Source organism: Coregonus clupeaformis, unplaced genomic scaffold (assembly GCF_020615455.1).
Source record: "Coregonus clupeaformis isolate EN_2021a unplaced genomic scaffold, ASM2061545v1 scaf2995, whole genome shotgun sequence".
NCBI lineage: Eukaryota > Metazoa > Chordata > Actinopteri > Salmoniformes > Salmonidae > Coregonus > Coregonus clupeaformis.
The window spans coordinates 22,188-39,917 of record NW_025536449.1 but is presented as its reverse complement, the minus strand read 5'-3'; the positions used below and the strand labels follow the sequence as shown (position 1 = coordinate 39,917).

Sequence of the window (17,730 nt, the reverse complement as noted above, 5' to 3'; positions counted from 1 at the left end):
TTTGCCCTAGGGAGATTACTGCACTCAAAGAATCATCTATTTGCTGTAGTCAAAACCCATGTTGTTTTGAATGTGTTCAGGGTGTTTTTCACCTTGAATGTTTACCACAATGTTTATGATGTTTTTGAATGAATATACAGTACATAGACCTGTTTATTTGTTATGTGTGTGTTTGTGCCTTCTTTGTTTGTCTGTGTGTGTGTCCTTCAGTGTGACTCATCTGTTACAAGCCTGGCTAATCACCTTGTCTCCACCTTCCTCCTCCTAATATGTACCAAGTGGACCGGGCTTGTTAAAGTGACATCACCACCTGTGACGCGCCTCCCTAACAACAGGTGTTGCTAGGGATTCACAATGGGGTGTGTGAGAGAACGCACAAATTAAGGAGGGAACCCCTTTCTCTTCCTTTTACTCTCTCTCCTCTCTCTCTCTCTCTCCTCTCTCTCTCCTCTCTCTCTCTCTCTCTCTCTCTCTCTCTCTCTCTCTCTCTCTCTCTCTCTCTCTCTCTCTCTCTCTCTCTCTCTCTCTCTCTCTCTCTCTCTCCTCTCACTCTCTGTCTCACTCGCTCTCTCTCTCTCCCTCCTCTCTCTCTCTCTCTCTCTCTCGCTCTCTGTATGAATGAATGATTAGACAGTGAGTTGTCAAATACTATTTTGTCTGTCTGTTTTTCTGTATGTCTGCTCCCCTCCCCCTCTCTCTCTCAAGGATTAGACAGTGAGTTGTCAAGGGACTCCTCCCTCTTCACTACAGTTGAATAATTGGACCGTTGCTACATCACTATATTAGTCTGGAACCATTAACTGATTTGAGGAATCCTTCTGCAGTTAGAGGAAGAGAGGGAGAAGGAGAGAAAGGGACAAGAAGGTGGAGATGGAGTAAGAGGAAGGAGAATGGGGATAGAGAGTAATTTGAGCATATGGTGGATTGAGTGAATTGAGAAGACAAATAAGAGGCAGTGACAGACTCTGTTCACACCATCATGTCGACCTGAACCGTACTGGGCTTACTTCCTTCCCTTTCCAACATGGTTCCAGCAGCTATGGTGGATGCGTAACCACGCTGGCACGGTACAGCTCAGCTCAATAGTGTAAAAGGTGTATTACTGTCATGCCCCATCTAGGCACAGATCTAGGATCAGCAGATCCTATGGGTCATGATGGACTATGGGTCATGCCAGTCCACATCATGCTGACCCTTACCTTAGCCATTGGAAGGGAAACCACAAAACAGAACGTTTCTAGGGGGAGGACCGATAAGAAAGGGGAGGAGAGAGGAGGAGAATGGGAGTGGTCCAGACGGAAGAGGGAAGGGTCAATGAGAAAAGGGGAGGGGTGAGGGGTAGAGCCCAGACAGTGGGGCGCGTTCCTATGCTCAGGCGTTGCTGACACCTGACAGATGTTACAACGCCTGGATAAGTATTTGATGTATCAACTAAGCACATCATATGTTATAGCATTCTGGCAGTCAATGACACGGTCGATGACATGGCACGCAACCATTGGTTGATGCATGCAACATCCGAACAGGGAAACGCAACCAGGGACTTCTCTGACCTGTAAATCCCATTAAGAACAGAAGAACCTGATGTCCTTTACTAATCACCCTCACCCCCTTGGTGAGATCAGAGCACCAAAACAAATCCTGGCAGACAATGCCTGCATGCTCTGATCTGCAGATCTATCAGCTTACCCTTCCCCAACCCTAACCTTGACAATTAGGAGGAAAACGCAAAACCGACCTTAGAGCATCAGTGTTTAGGGGCAACGTCATCATACTTCACCAAAACAGGGTCGTATTCATTAGGACACACCGTAGCAAAACGTTTTGCAACGTTAATAAAAATGAGCATTTCTCATTGGACAAGCTCAAGTTAGTCTCTCCCTTTTTCATTCTGTTTTCTCTTGTGTGGTGCCTAATAAACATGACCCAGAGCTCTGTAAATCTGTTTGGCAGTATGGAGTGTGCGAGGAACAAAGAGTTTAGATAGATACGTTTTGTAACCAGAAGGCTGTCTAGGCATTGTGTTGAATTCAACTACTTGGTTTTCTCAGACAGAGGGAAAGATGCAGTACACTGTTGACGGCGAGCTGCTTGAACGCAACAGTATGCATATTGTATACATGTTTTGAAATACGCCCTAGCGGTATTACTCATGTTGGGATGTTCAGTGGTGTTTGCTTTAGGAGTTGACTGATGGTTTTATACAATGAGCAAAGGTGTTTCTCAGATTTGGGTTTCAGTTCAGTCAGATCTGAATATGAATGTAATTTTACCTGATGAAAGTTGGAATTTGACCCCAGATATTGACCCCTAGTTGGAGTCGTCTGAGTGACAGACTGAACTTCACTGGTGTACAAGAATAGATTATAGGATAGTTGGTGATTGGCCTATCTCTCAGAGTAAAGCGGATTATGAGGTGTGTCTTGAAAGAGAAGGAGGTAGAGAGAATACACTGTTCCTTTAAAAGTATTTTTAGTTCAGGGCTTCTCTCTGGTCAGCGGTCAGGAGAATCTGGCGTTAAGGGCGGAGTTAGGCGCGTGGCAGGTTGCTAATGGGAATGTAAAGGGCTCAGGACTAATATACCACTAATTAAACATTGCTCTGCTCGCAGGGCTAGTGCTACTGAGGAACCACTGAGGAACCTGTTCACAGAGAGGATAGTAGAGGATACATACACAGGATATACACACCGACAAAGTAAAGGTATGTGACTCCTCTGTCTTTATGAAAATAACTTTCTGATTCTGACACCTGTTGCTGCAGAGTGGGAGGGATTTGCCTTGGAATTGGCAAGGCTGGTGATTGGATGTTCACTGGTTGCATATTTCAGTGAACACTTACTGTAGGTGTGTGTGTGTGTGTGAACGCGTATGTGTGTGTCTGTGTGTTTGTAGTGTGCATGCATGTGTGTGTGTGTGTGTCTTTGTAGTGTGCATGCATGTGTGTGTGTGTGAACGCGTATGGGCTGTTTCCGCTCCACGGGCTTGAGGCCATCAGGGCTCGCTCCAGTGGCCAGCCCAGTGTGGGGAAGGCTATCTGTACAATACCATCGTTTATCACTGGAGACAGCACCCAGCGCCTGCCTAAAACACACCCCCATCTACACACACACACACACACACACACACACACCGTCACCACCAGGGAGAGGAAGGACGGGGGAGAGAGAGGGAAGGGATGAGTGAGAGAGATAGGGGAGGAGGAGGAGGAGGAATAGAGGAAATGAAAGGGAGAGTGGGAGAGGGGTAGAGGGGAGGAAGAGCGTAGTGAGCAGGAGAGAGGGAGAGAGGGAGGAAAGAGAAGATGGAAAGGAGAAGGGAGAGAGATGGAAAGGTCAAGAGAGAGAGAGAGACTACAGAGAGAGGAGGACTCTACTGCCTTACAATGTTTACAATAGAAACACGCAGAAGACTGTTCTGTTCAACTGAAACACAACGACCATCCAATGCTATAATAAACACAATGACCATCCAATGCTATAATAAACACAATGACCATCTAATGCTATAATAAACACAATGACCATCTAATGCTATAATAAACACAACGACCATCTAATGCTATAATAAACACAACGACCATCTAATGCTATAATAAACACAACGACCATCTAATGCTATAATAAACACAACGACCATCTAATGCTATAATAAACACAACGACCATCTAATGCTATAATAAACACAACGACCATCCAATGCTATAATAAACACAATGACCATCCAATGCTATAATAAACACAACGACCATCCAATGCTATAATAAACACAATGACCATCCAATGCTATAATAAACACAATGACCATCCAATGCTATAATAAACACAATGACCATCCAATGCTATAATAAACACAATGACCATCCAATGCTATAATAAACATTATGACCATACAATGCTATAATAAACACAAGTAAACCAGCACTGTTAATGGCTGCGTTTCATTCCAAAAAGATGTTCCCTCCCCTCTGCCTTCGTTCATTCCCCTTCACAGGTCTGATAGGGCTGGATAGGTGAAAGCAATATGGTGGGAACTAGACGGAGCAAGTGATTACACTTACCCAGTTGTTTCTATCCATGAGGTGAATGAATTTAGGCCAAGGGATCTTTTTGGATTGAAACGTAGCCAATAACAAGATATCTGTAGAGAAATTGCTCACAGCAATAACTCTCCCACCCTAGGACCTCTCCTCTGCTGTTACCCAGGGAGGGCAAGCCTAAAGCTGGGTACGCAGAGGACACATCCAGCCTGGAGCTCTGTAAACTGTGAATAAGCACTGAATGTCACATTACAGCGCATCCCACTGATGGAAAGCACAGTGATCTGGAAGGTATGCCTGCTTTAAATATAGACTTAGAATCATTTCCAGGATGCGCGTGGAGGAATTAAGTGTGGAATTGCGCTTGAGCTATAACTGTGCTGAATAGTTTTCATCTTGTGGATAGTTTTTAGAGAATATTATGTATAAATCTGTTACGAATTAAAAGAATGGTACATATTTTCCCCATAAACTAGGTGTCATGTTAGGGCAGCAGGCAGCCTAGCTGTTTGGAGCGTTGGGCCAGTAACCGAAAGGTTGCTGGTTCGAGCCGACTAGGTGAAAAATCTGTCAATGTGCTCTTGAGCAAGACACTTAACCCTAATTGCTCCAGGGTCACCGTCAATAATGGCTGATTCCTGTCTCAGGGGGAGTGGAATATGCAGAAAACAAATGTCCAATTGTACATGTGTGAAATAGAACAAATGTAAGCACCCACTTCATTATTATTATATGTAGATTAATAAATTCGGAGTAAATACCAAACTGTTTATGCAGAGTAAATAACAAACTGTTTACACGTATTAGTGTATCAGTCAAGTCACAAGGGCCCTATTCAATCAAAAACTGTTTCTGGTTTTCCACACTATAAACGTTATTTTTGCTTGGTACATGAATCCAAATTGTACCAGAACTTCACCCCAAAACCTGGTCATAGGATTTGATTGAATAGTGTCAAGGGTATGAGGAAAAAGCAGCTAATTGAGGTTCAGTACAGTTAAGATAAACAGACCCAGCTACCGTGATGCACTCTGGGAAATGGAGTCTCGTCCAAGCCCCATGTTCGCCTAGGGATGTGTTCACCAACTCTGGTAGTGGAGAGCTACATTATGTGCAGGGTTTAGTTTCAGCCCTGCATTAACACAATTAAGTTAAACAAATTAAATCAACCAAGGTCTTAATAATATTTTGAACATGTGTTTTAGTTGGAACAAAAGCATGCACACCTGCACACTTGACCCAGAGAACTACAAGGCTATAATGGCATATCACTGGCATTTAGGTGTGTGTGTGTGTGTGTGTGTGTGTGTGTGTGTGTGTACAGTCGTGGTCAAAAGTTTTGAGAATGACACAAATACAAATTTTCACAAAGTCTGCTGCTTCAGTTTTGATGATGGCAATTCCCATATACTCCAGAATGTCATGAAGAGTGATCAGATGAATTGCAATTAATTGCAAAGTCCCTCTTTGCCATAAAAACATTTCCACTGCATTTCAGCCCTGCCACAAAAGGACCAGCTGCCATCATGTCAGTGATTCTCTCGTTAACACAGGTGAGAGTGTTGACGAGGACAAGGCTGGAGATCACTCTGTCATGTAGATTGAGTTAGAATAACAGACTGGAAGCTTTAAAAGGAGGGTGGTGCTTGAAATCATTGTTCTTCCTCTGTTAACCATGGTTACCTGCAAGGAAGCACGTGCCGTCATCATTGCTTTGCACAAAAGGGGCTTCACAGGCAAGGATATTGCTGCTAGTAAGATTGCACCTAAATCAACCATTTATCGGATCATCAAGAACTTCAAGGAGAGAGGTTCAATTGTTGTGAAGAAGGCTTCCGGGCGCCCAAGAAAGTCCAGCAAGCGCCAGGACCGTCTTCTAAAGTTGATTCAGCTGCGGGATCGGGGCACCACCAGTGCAGAGCTTGCTCAGGAATGAGAGCAGACAGGTGTGAGTGCATCTGCACGCACAGTGAGGCGAAGACTTTTGGAGGATGGCCTGGTGTCAAGAAGGGCAGCAAAGAAGCCACTTCTCTCCAGGAAAAACATCAGGGACAGACTGATATTCTGCAAAAGGTACAGGGATTGGACTGCTGAGGACTGGGGTAAAATCATTTTCTCTGATGAATCCCCTTTCCGATTGTTTGGGGCATCCGGAAAACACCTTGTCCGGAGAAGACAAGGTGAGCGCTACCATCAGTCCTGTGTCATGCCAACAGTAAAGCATCCTGAGACCATTCATGTGTGGGGTTGCTTCTCAGCCAAGGGAGTGGGCTCACTCACAATTTTGCCTAAGAACACAGACATGAATAAAGAAGGGTACCAACACATCCTCCGAGAGCAACTTCTCCCAACCATCCAATAACAGTTTGGTGATGACCATTTTCCAGCATGATGGAGCACCTTGCCATAAGGCAAAAGTGATAACTAAGTGGCTCGGGGAACAAAACATCTACATTTTGTGTCCATGGCCAGGAAACTCCCCAGACCTTAATCCCATTGAGAACTTGAGGTCGATCCTCAAGAGGCAGGTGGACAAACAAAACCCCACAAATTCTGACAAACTCCAAGCATTGATTATGCAAGAATGGGCTGCCATCAGTCAGGATGTGGCCCATAAGTTAATTGACAGCATGCCAGGGCGGATTGCAGAGGTCTTGAAAAAGAAGGGTCAACACTGCAAATATTGAATATTTGCATAAACTTAATGTAATTGTCAATAAAAGCCTTTGACACTTATGGAATGCTTGTAATTATACTTCAGTATACCATAGTAACATCTGACAAAAATATCTCATAACACTGAAGTAGCGAACTTTGTGAAGACCAATACTTGTGTCATTCTCTAAATTTTTGACCACGACTGTATACTTCTGGATGTGTGACCCCCTAAACACTTGAACCCACTCATTGTAGGCCTACTTCAAGATGACATGATCATCTTGATATTTAAATGTAACCAGACGCGAGGAAAAATTCCGGTATTATAGAATGCAATAGTCAGCAGCTTAGGTCATGTCATTGTTGTATAGTTTACAAATTAGCAAAGGGAAATACACTTGCCCCTTTGAACTAAAAAGAGCTCTTCTGTAGTTTACCCGTTATGTATTTAACTGTTATCGTTGTCCCCTTTAAAGCCTACATCTTTTCCTTCAGTGAAGTCTTCTGATCACCTGTCAGAAGTGGTACATGCGCGTTTGAGAGCGCAGGGAGAGAGAGAGGGAGAGGATGTGGTGTAGTAGGCTAGAACTGAAGAGAGACCCGCACGGAAAACCATCCTCCATCGCCAGAAGAGATGCGCGATATCAACACAGAACCGAGAGAACGAGGGAGAGGGCGATGTAAAGATGGAGAAATAATTTGAGATGCACGCAGAGCCGAGGGGGGCCGTTTTCACCGCCTTTCACCGCGTTCTTTGGAGCTAAAAACGCAGAGCGTCGCGTCGAAATCCAAACGGGGGGCGGCGGGAGGGGGCCATCATGGGGAACGAAGCGAGCCTCGAAGGCGGCGAAGGGTTGCTTGCTGGATTACCGGAGGGGCTCGCACCGGACGGGAAAGGAGGCTTCATTCGGATCTCCACGGGGGCACAGGTGGACCTGAGCCAACTCAGCGAGGATGACAGGAAGCAACTCGCCGCGGCTATGTCAAGGGCGCAAGCCAGCAAGCCCGGGGGCGCGCCCGCTCGAAGGCAGGATTTTACTGGCATTTTTGTGCACTTTAAAATGTCCACTCCTCTCGGTACCCCGTCATTTAACGGGCCTGTACATGAAAGAGAACGAAAGGCGTGTGTTTATGCCGTGTTTTGATTAGGCAGAGCACTGCAGCTTGTCAGCAGCGTATCCCTATGAATGCATAGGAAAGGAGAATGAATGCACGTTCACACCCATTCACATTTATTTTACCATGGGAATAGATGATGCCATTCAAAAATGGGATAGTTGGTTGTTGTTATTGACATTTGCAAAAAATTGTCTTGAAGCATTGATAGGCATAAGACCAATGCTGTTTTTACCATACATTTATTAAATTAACGCATCCCATCTCGTAAGATGCTGGACAATTGTCAGTTCGTTCACAATACCGCAGCAGATCAAATATTAGAATACACTAAATGGTATGATACTGAAATAATCTCTTGTAAGAATTATTTGAATGCGCCTTACTGCGTAAATCGTGTATTGTGCCATTATCCAAGGATAGCCGCTGTAAAATCGGTGGTAAAACACCAGCGTTTGTGAAGAATCGAAATGCCTGCTGGGTAAAAATTCCTCTGTCAAGCCACTGTATTTTTCCCCACGAACGACGCTATCACCCCAAACAAATAGCCAATTCACTCACGGTGCCAACATTGTATAAAACCATGCCAATGTTGTCAATTATATAGCATAGCCTAATCGTATTTGCTCATTTCACCTAGCTTCTATTGCAAATAGATGTCACGAGTCGATAGTCAGGACGACGCTGGTTGTTTGAATAACAAGCCATCAATGGTGTTGAATGTGTAACCAGATAGGTTTTTTTTGCGTGTACCCTATTGACCAACAATTCCCCCAGTATATCATTAAAAGATAAATTGGCACACGATACACGTTATCACTAATTCCTTATCACTAATTAGCTCCGTTGGTAACTCTTATTTTTACCCAAGCCCGAATAGGGGGAGGGGAATGCATAAATATTAATGTGACTATATATAGAACAGTGAGCACAAATGTCATCACAGTCATTGATTTCCCCTTATTGCTTCTTGAAAGTGGGTTTTGAATTTCATTTTGGAAATGGAAAGATATCGAACATCTTGTGGAAGGAAGCACATTAGCCAAATGGATGAGCGGTCTGTCTGTGAGCTAGTTGCTGACCATGGTGCTGAAACCAACAGTTGCCTATTGTTTTTGGCACTTAAAGGAAAACTCCACCCAAAAACTATATTTTGGTATTTGTTTCATTAATCCATTGTTGACATAGTCCTAAATAGTTTTGCTTGTCAGCAATCAAGTTTTCAAGATATGTAACTTTCAAAATACAGAAATCATACATGTATGATGATGCAAAATACATCATACATGTATGATTTCTGTATTTTGAAAGTTACAAATCTTGAAAACTTGATTGCTGACAAGCAAAACATTTTGGGACTATGTCAACAATGCATTAATGAAACAAATACCAAAATATAGTTTTTACGTGGAGTTTTCCTTTAAAACACCAATTAGCTTATGGTCTGTTGGCCTCAAATGGGAAGCTATTTTTCTCTGTAATTCATGCTCTACCTTCAGTTCAATTTCACATTGACACTTCACTGTTCCAAACCTGAACAGTTTTATCTTATTTTGCGCTCGGCATTGATCTATCTATGGTCTATGTGACAGGTTCAATCTCAATTGATGAGTAGCAGGGTTGCACCTGACAGCAGTGTAGGCTAGGCTGTCTATCCCACCTCTCAGCTCAATCTAATAAGGCTGTCTCATCTTACCCCATTGAGTTGTCTCTCACTCTCTCTCCTATATCTCTATGATCTCTCCACTGTAGATGTCATTCAGCGCTATTCACCTTCCCATCAGCACTAGCCTAGGGCTGGTGCTACGCTAGCTTTGTGCTCACTGTGCCGATGAAAGGCCTATGTCCAATGGTTTTGGGGTGAAAGGTTAGCTTGTTATGTCGGGGAGAGGCTTAAGTGTGTTTCATAATTGAGCATTTAGCCTACAGTATTGCTCAATACCCACAAACATCCACACCTCATGTAGGCCTTGTACTCTAGTTAAGTAGGCTATGTTATTACAACACATCCTAACATATTGTTGAGATGTCTGTAGAATTTGAGGGATGAGTTGTCATATAAGGATTATCATTCTTAATGATTTGGTTGTTTGGAAGATCAGGTTATTTGGGATACATACTGCATGTGAGTCTGCATTTGAGCATGTATGTGTGTTGAATTATGTATTTAGGAGCTCTTCTGCGGCTATGGTGATCATGAGTGTTCATTTGATCTCATCTGTAAGTGTGGCAACTGGCAAATATCAGCCATTTGATAGTCTTAAGTAGCTTCCCCTTCTTCTCTCCTCTCCTTCATCTTCGCTGATCTGAAAATGCAGCAACATGGAGGAAGCCTGTGGCAATTTGCTTTCACCTATCCAGCTCTGTCATATCAGGACAGATTAAGGAAAGGAGGGAAGAAAGGAAGTCACAGAGTATTGAGATTCATACACCCCATCTATTTCAATTTGTACTGCCTCATGACTCCTCTCTCTCTCTCTCTCTCTCTCTCTCTCTCCTCTCTCTCTCTCTCTCTCTCTCTCTCTCAGGCCCTTGGAGGCAGATGCTCAACAGCGGCCCCAGCAGCCAGGAGTCGGACCCTCTGGTCGGCTTAGCAAGAGTCGCACCGTAGACGCGTTTGGAGAGGGCCCCACTGGCAGGCCGGCCCCTGGCCGCAGTCCCTCGTCCTTCAGCCTCTTAGAGTCCCGATTCAGGCAGGAGCCCAAGGACCTGGAGAAGAAAACAGGCATGTTTGGCTCCAGCTTCCTGAGTGGGGCCAACCCGCTGAACGCTGTCTCGTCCATGACGTCCCAGGTGTCCTCTGGAATGTCGTCCATGTCCTCAGAGGTCACCTCCATGGGCTCCGGGGTCAACATGCCCTCGTTTGGCCTGTTTGACAAGGAAGAGAAGCCTGGAGAGAAGCCCCAAGGTGGGCCCCCAGGGCCGGGCAAAAAGGGCCCCCAGCAGGGGGGGCCAAGACCCCCTGGCCCCGCACAAGGGCCCAGACCCGCTGGTCAAGGGCCCCCTGGGCAGCAAGGGCCCAGAACTCCTGGTCCCGGACAAGGGCCCAGACCCCTCGAACAGCAAGGACCCAGACCCGCTGGTCAAGGCCCCCCTGGTCAGCAAGGTCCCAGACCCCCTGTCCCCGGACAAGGACCCAGACCCTCTGGCCCCGGACAAGGGCCCCCTGGGCAGCAAGGGCCCAGACCCCCTGGTCAAGGACCCCCTGGGCAGCAAGGGCCCAGACCCCCTGGTCAAGGCCCACCTGGGCAGCATGGGCCCAGACCACCTGGCCCCGGACAAGGGCCCCCTGGGCAGCAAGGGCCCAGACCCCCTGGCCCCGGTCAAGGGCCACCTGGGCAGCAAGGGCCCACTGGCCCCGGTGCACAGCCAGGTGGGCCGGCTAAAGCTGGGGGTCCCCCTGGTCCACAAGGCCCTGGTAAACCACCTGGAGGTGGGCTGTGTCCGCTGTGCAAGAGTACCCAGCTCAACGTGGGCTCCAAGGAGCCGCCCAACTACAGCAACTGTACCATGTGTAAGAACCGGGTGTGCAGCCTGTGTGGATTCAGCCCCCCAGACTCGGCGGTAAGAGAAGGCCCTCTCTCTCTAGCTCGCTTTCTTCCCCCCTCGCTCTCTCTCTCTCTCTCTCTCTCTCTCTCTCTCTCTCTCTCTCTCTCTCTCTCTCTCTCTCTCTCTTTAACCTTAAAATGTATTTTGTACTGTAGTTTGTACTGACTGAGGGTCTATTATATGGTGGTTTATCTAATTTAATAACACATCTGTAATAATAGTAGAAATTCACATTTTGTCGCAGATGTATCAGATAATTCATTCAATTAAATGTCTACTGCCAGTGTAGTTCCATAGATACAACAATCAACGCATGCCTTGAACTAATTTCAGTTTTCATTAGTACAACAGTTTTTGTTCATTAGTACAAAATTTGCCCAGCATGTCTGAATGACATTTCAACTTCACAAGAGAGGCACAGTACACCATTACAGTACAAAATATGCATAAAAAAGGTGAATCAATAAAAACAACAGTTAAGTCTGATATCTAAAGAAGCCTAGCGATAGTTTTTAAGCGTTAGCATTTTTAGCATTAGCCTTTGAGCATTTATCATTCCAGAGATGCTCATGCAGTCAGGCTTAGCTCTGGAAATGCCCCTGACATTAACGCCAAACAGCTTGACGAACAGAGGGGCCATATGGACCCTGGGGAGGCTATCAAGGTGACTCATGTCATGGGCACAGGAAGCCTCCAACCACCGGCCACTGGCAGGTTTCAGTAGCCAACCACACGAGCCATACACTCCGAGTCATCATGCCTGTTAAAACTGAGGAGGGCATGTGATCTGTTGTTGGAATAAATATACTATAACAAGATATTTATCCATATAAGGTATTTATTTATATATGCAAGAAGTACAGAAAATACAATACAAATAATTAATTCAAAGATTTGGTCATCAGTGCCCCTCTCAAAAAATGATATATTTGCACACGTTATCAGATAAAACAGCAGAATCACAAAGTGGTCATATTTAGCATCTCTTTTTCTGGGGGTAGAGTTATTGAGCATGGTATTCACAAAGAGAAAGGAAAGGTTTGTTCCATGCAAGACACTGATAATAACCATGTCAATGGCCTCTTTTGTAGTGTTTCTTGTTGTAGACAATGGTAACTAAGGCCATGTCCTGTGTAGTGAACAATAACATTACACTGTAGCTAAGCTAGTTGTCAGGATATGTGACGAAACTCCATCTTTAGAACAAACATACAGTATATACAGTGAGGGAAAAAGGTATTTGATCCCCTGCTGATTTTGTAAGTTTGCCCACTGACAAAGACATGATCAGTCTATAATTTTAATGGTACGTTTATTTGAACAGTGAGAGACAGAATAACAACAAAATAATCCAGAAAAACGCATGTCAAAAAATTTATAAATTGATTTGCATTTTAATGAGGGAAATAAGTATTTGACCCCTCTGCAAATCATGACATAGTACTTGGTGGCAAAACCCTTGTTGGCAATCACAGAGGTCAGATGTTTCTTGTAGTTGGCCACCAGGTTTGCACACATCTCAGGAGGGATTTTGTCCCACTCCTCTTTGCAGATCTTCTCCAAGTCATTAAGGTTTCGAGCCTGACGTTTGGCAACTCGAACCTTCAGCTCCCTCCACAGATTTTCTATGGGATTAAGGTCTGGAGACCTCTCCAGGACCTTAATGTGCTTCTTCTTGAGCCACTCCTTTGTTGCCTTGGCCGTGTGTTTTGGGTCATTGTCATGCTGGAATACCCACCCACGACCCATTTTCAATGCCCTGGCTGAGGGAAGGAGGTTCTCACCCAAGATTTGACAGTACATGGCCCCGTCCATCGTCCCTTTGATGCGGTGAAGTTGTCCTGTCCCCTTAGCAGAAAAACACCCCCAAAGCATAATGTTTCCACCTCCATGTTTGACGGTGGGGATGGTGTTCTTGGGGTCATAGGCAGCATTCCTCCTCCTCCAAACAAGGCGAGTTGAGTTGATGTCAAAGAGCTCGATTTTGGTCTCATCTGACCACAACACTTTCACCCAGTTCACCTCTGAATCATTCAGATGTTCATTGGCAAACTTCAGATGGGCCTGTATATGTGCTTTCTTGAGCAGGGGGACCTTGCAGGCGCTGCAAGATTTCAGTCCTTCACGGCGTAGTGTGTTACCAATTGTTTTCTTGGTGACTATGGTCCCAGGTGCCTTGAGATCATTGACAAGATCCTCCCGTGTAGTTTTGGGCTGATTCCTCACCGTTCTCATGATCATTGCAACTCCACGAGGTGAGATCTTGCATGGAGCCCCAGGCCGAGGGAGATTGACAGTTATTTTGTGTTTCTTCCATTTGCGAATAATCGCACAAACTGTTGTCACCTTCTCACCAAGCTGCTTGGCGATGGTCTTGTAGCCCATTCCACCCTTGTGTAGGTCTACAATCTTGTCCCTGACATCCTTGGAGAGCTCTTTGGTCTTGGCCATGGTGGAGAGTTTGGAATCTGATTGATTGATTGAGCTTCGGGACAGGTGTCTTTTATAAGGTAACAAACTGAGATTAGGAGCACTCCCTTTAAGAGTGTGCTCCTAATCTCAGTTCGTTACCTGTATAAAAGACACCTGGGAGCCAGAAATCTTTCTGATTGAGAAGGGGTCAAATACTTATTTCCCTCATTGAAATGCAAATCAATTTATAACATTTCTGACATGCGTCTTTCTGGATTTTTTTGTTGTTATTCTGTCTCTCACTGTTCAAATAAACCTACCATTACAATTATGGACTGATCATTTCTTTGTCAGTGGGCAAACATACAAAATCAGCAGGGGATCAAATACTTTTTTCCCTCACTGTATCATATAGGAAATCAATATGATTATATAATGATCTATGTATTATGTGTTACAGATGCATCAATACAGTAGTTTCCTATTTCTAACTAACCATAAAAATGCATCTAGCTTCATCATAGTAGCTTTCCTGTATTTCAAGAATGAATCAACCAATAAACATAAAACGAATAAAATGTTTTGTAATGATAGGATTTTTGCCTCAAATTAGAGTAATATTCCATTTGTAAGGCAGCCTTGTCGAATAGTACATTTAATGGTGGTTCTGCAAATTGCCACGATCTGCAAATACAGCTCCCATTACTGCAAGACGTAATTAGTGTAAATCATTCAATTTGCTTTTAAATCCCTCATGAACTGAGCGAAAAACAATTTGCATTGTGAAAAGAGAATCATGCATGTTATTGAAATGGGCTAATTAAGTTGTTTTTTATCTGAATTACTGTGATGTTTCACTTAATGGAAAGGATTGTGTTTCTGACGATACCAGTATTGCAATATTTTTTCCATGGCAAAAATGAAAACACAAAGCAGAACAAACTCTTTGGTCCTTTAAAATGTAATGTAATGTAAAATATTGTGTTCTATAGCTTGGAAAATAAATGAATGTGACTCTGGATGACAACATAATGATGTGTGTTTCCAACATTAGGGCAGTTTTCCTAAAGAAGTTAAATCTGCTTTGTGTTTTGTGTCCTTGCCATGTTACTAACGAGTATCACGATACTGGTACCGTCCCGGCCATACAGTACATGTGTGTGTCGTATGTGTGTCTGACCATGTTTTGGCTCTTTTCAGGGCAAGGAGTGGCTGTGTCTCAACTGCCAGATGCAGAGGGCTATGGGGGGTATGGATGACCCTCCTATGATGGGCAGGGGCTCTGCCCCTCCTTCCCCATCGAGGAAAGACCCTGGCAAAGATGGCAAGAAGCCCAATCTACTGATTAAGCAGCAGAGCATCTCCGACAAAGGCTTAACCCCTCCAACCACGCCCAAACAGAAATCCCCAGGCCCATCTTCCCCGAAAGGCAGCCCCCAGCCCTCCCCGGCCAAAGGTAAACAGGAGTCCAGCTTCTTCGGGGGCCTGGGTGGCATCAGCCTAGGGGGCCTCACCGACGTGGCCAAGCCTCCAGCCGCTGCCTCCCAGGCGGCCGAGTCCATCACAGGAACAATGTTCAGCGGCTTTGGTGGGTTCACCGGATCAGCCAAACCTGATCGGGCCAAAGCCGCCGCTGGTCCCCAAAGAACAGCAGAGTCGGTGACAGGAAAGATGTTCAGCGGGTTTGGTGGTTTTACAGAGACAGCCAAGCCCCCGGCGGCTGCCTCCCAGATGTTCGGGTTTGGCTCATCCATCTTGAGCTCTGCCACCAACCTCATGACCACCGACTCTGTGGACTCTGTGGATGAGAAAGCTGGTTCTCCTGCTGATTCTCCTGCCGGTTCTCCTGTAGGCTCTCCCCCAGACTCCCCCTTCTCCACCCCCGGTTCTCCCCCCGGTTCTCCCCCGGACTCCCCCTTCTCCGCTCCTGGGTCTCCCCCCGACTCAGACAGCCCTGACACCCCGCCCGCCTCCAAGAAGGCCCCCAAACGCGGCACCTCCCTGCTGAAGGACCAGAAGTCCATAGAAGCAGAGCCCTCCACGGAGCCTCTGAAAGCGGGGGAGCTGCCTATTCCGGCCCCAGGCTCGGGGGCCCAGGAAAACTGCCCTCTGTGTAAGGTGGAGCTGAACATTGGATCAGCCGACACGCCTAATTACAGCAACTGCACCGAGTGCAAGAAGAGTGTGTGTAACCAGTGTGGCTTCAACCCCACACCTCATCTTGCTGAGGTGAGACCAGTACAGCTTTCAGTACTGCTAATATATATATATATATATATATATATATATATATAATATAAACAGTTCTGCTGAAAGGTACACAAACCATACACGGATTTCAGCGGTTTCCAAGGTTACAGTATGTGGGTTAGAGCTGCAGACTTTTGCACACTCCATGTTGTTCAGTCCCTCACTGGCTATATAAAAACCACGTCTGCAGTAAATGTGGTTTCTATATCTTCTAATTGTAATCAGGACACAAATATTGACAGCATGTTTAAAGGTACCCCTCTTACCATAAGTGAACCTGAACCTTAGTCACGGTCTTGGTTGTTATGACTGCTGCACGTGTTTGACCTTTGAGGGAGTGGTTGATGCGTTTAGCCTTCCCTAGCCTCCTAGCCGCACTGTAGTCTATCTCTAAGCCATTGTGGGACTAGGTTAATAAGGCTAAATGAATGCCATTTAAATGGCCATCTCATTTACACTTTAAAAGGCTGCCATTTGACTCTGTAATCTAAGAGAGGGGTTGTGTGTGTGTGTGTGTGTGTGTGTGTGTGTGTGTGTAGATGTGTGTGTGCGGTAATAGGAACCAAATACTCTTTGAATGCTCATCTTCCTAGGGGGTTATATAGTGTTATTACTAGCATGTCCCATTGACGCTCAATTAACATACATCCCTTACATTCAGTTCCCAAGAACAGATGGTTTATGGGGTCATCAAATTATATTAACAGAAGCACTGCACAGAATTTCATACGGTTCAGCGAATCAAAGCACACTGTGAAACAGTATTCTGATGGGAAAATACAGCAGTAGCCTACTTAGTGCATATCTACTGTGTAACTGCTGTATATTTTGGTTGACATGTCAATTGGGTGTAAAAAGGGTAGAGTTGGTTTCTCAATTATAATAGCAAGTTTGGTTGAACTGTGACTAGATTGTGTTTGTCATCGGCCATGTCTGGCTAGGCTTAGGAGCTACTCACAGTGTAAGATGTTCAACCTTGAGTGAAAACAGTGAAAGCGTTGAAAGCAGGTATAGTTGAGCTCACACGATGGCAGGTTTGGCGTAGCTTCACATGCTAGCTTCACTATGCTTGTTGGTAGTTTAGCGTTTAGCGGCGTAGCGCGTGGCCAGTTCCCTTAGTAATCATGCTACTGGTCTATTTAAGGCAGGGGTGTCAAACTCATTTTAGCTCAGGGGCCACATGGAGGAAAATCTATTCCCAAGTGGGCCGGACCGGTAAAATCATGGTCATTATAACTTAAAAACAACAACTTCAGATTGTTTTCTTTGTTTTAATACGATCAACATACAACATAAAGCTGGAGCCTGAGGACAGTGTGTCCAAAATAGTACAAGCACAACATCACTATTAATCATAAAACACGTCAAGTTTATTTGAAAATTCTAAAGAAAAAGAACACACAAACACACAATGCCTCAGTGATTAACAGAACTGTTTCACAGATCACAGAACTATATCAGGGTGTCATTTCTCAGGCAGAAATGTAGATAAAAATAATGAAATCCTGTTCCCCAAACAAGTGCAAGAACCACAGAGTCAAGAATAGGTTAAATATACAAATAAAATAAAATCAATTAAAAACAATAGCACATCAACATAAAAACATATAAACATAAAGCTGGAGCCTGAGGACAGTGTCCAAAAGCACAACATCACTATTAATCATAAAACACCTCAAGTTATTTGAAAGTTCTGAGGACAAAGAA

The 17,730-nt window shown here is 44.8% G+C and overlaps 1 protein-coding gene across 1 annotated transcript; it reads left to right on the top strand.

Annotated features, from left to right (window-relative positions):
* Positions 1-7,514: 7,514 nt before the first annotated feature.
* Positions 7,515-16,002, top strand: LOC121548098 (protein piccolo-like; the record flags this gene model as incomplete). The annotated part of the gene is made up of 3 exons (XM_045219995.1): positions 7,515-7,723; positions 10,341-11,376; positions 14,974-16,002. Coding segments are annotated over exons 1-3 (2,274 nt in total), but the record flags the coding sequence as incomplete, so codon positions are not given.
* Between the last annotated feature and the right edge of the window lie 1,728 nt (positions 16,003-17,730).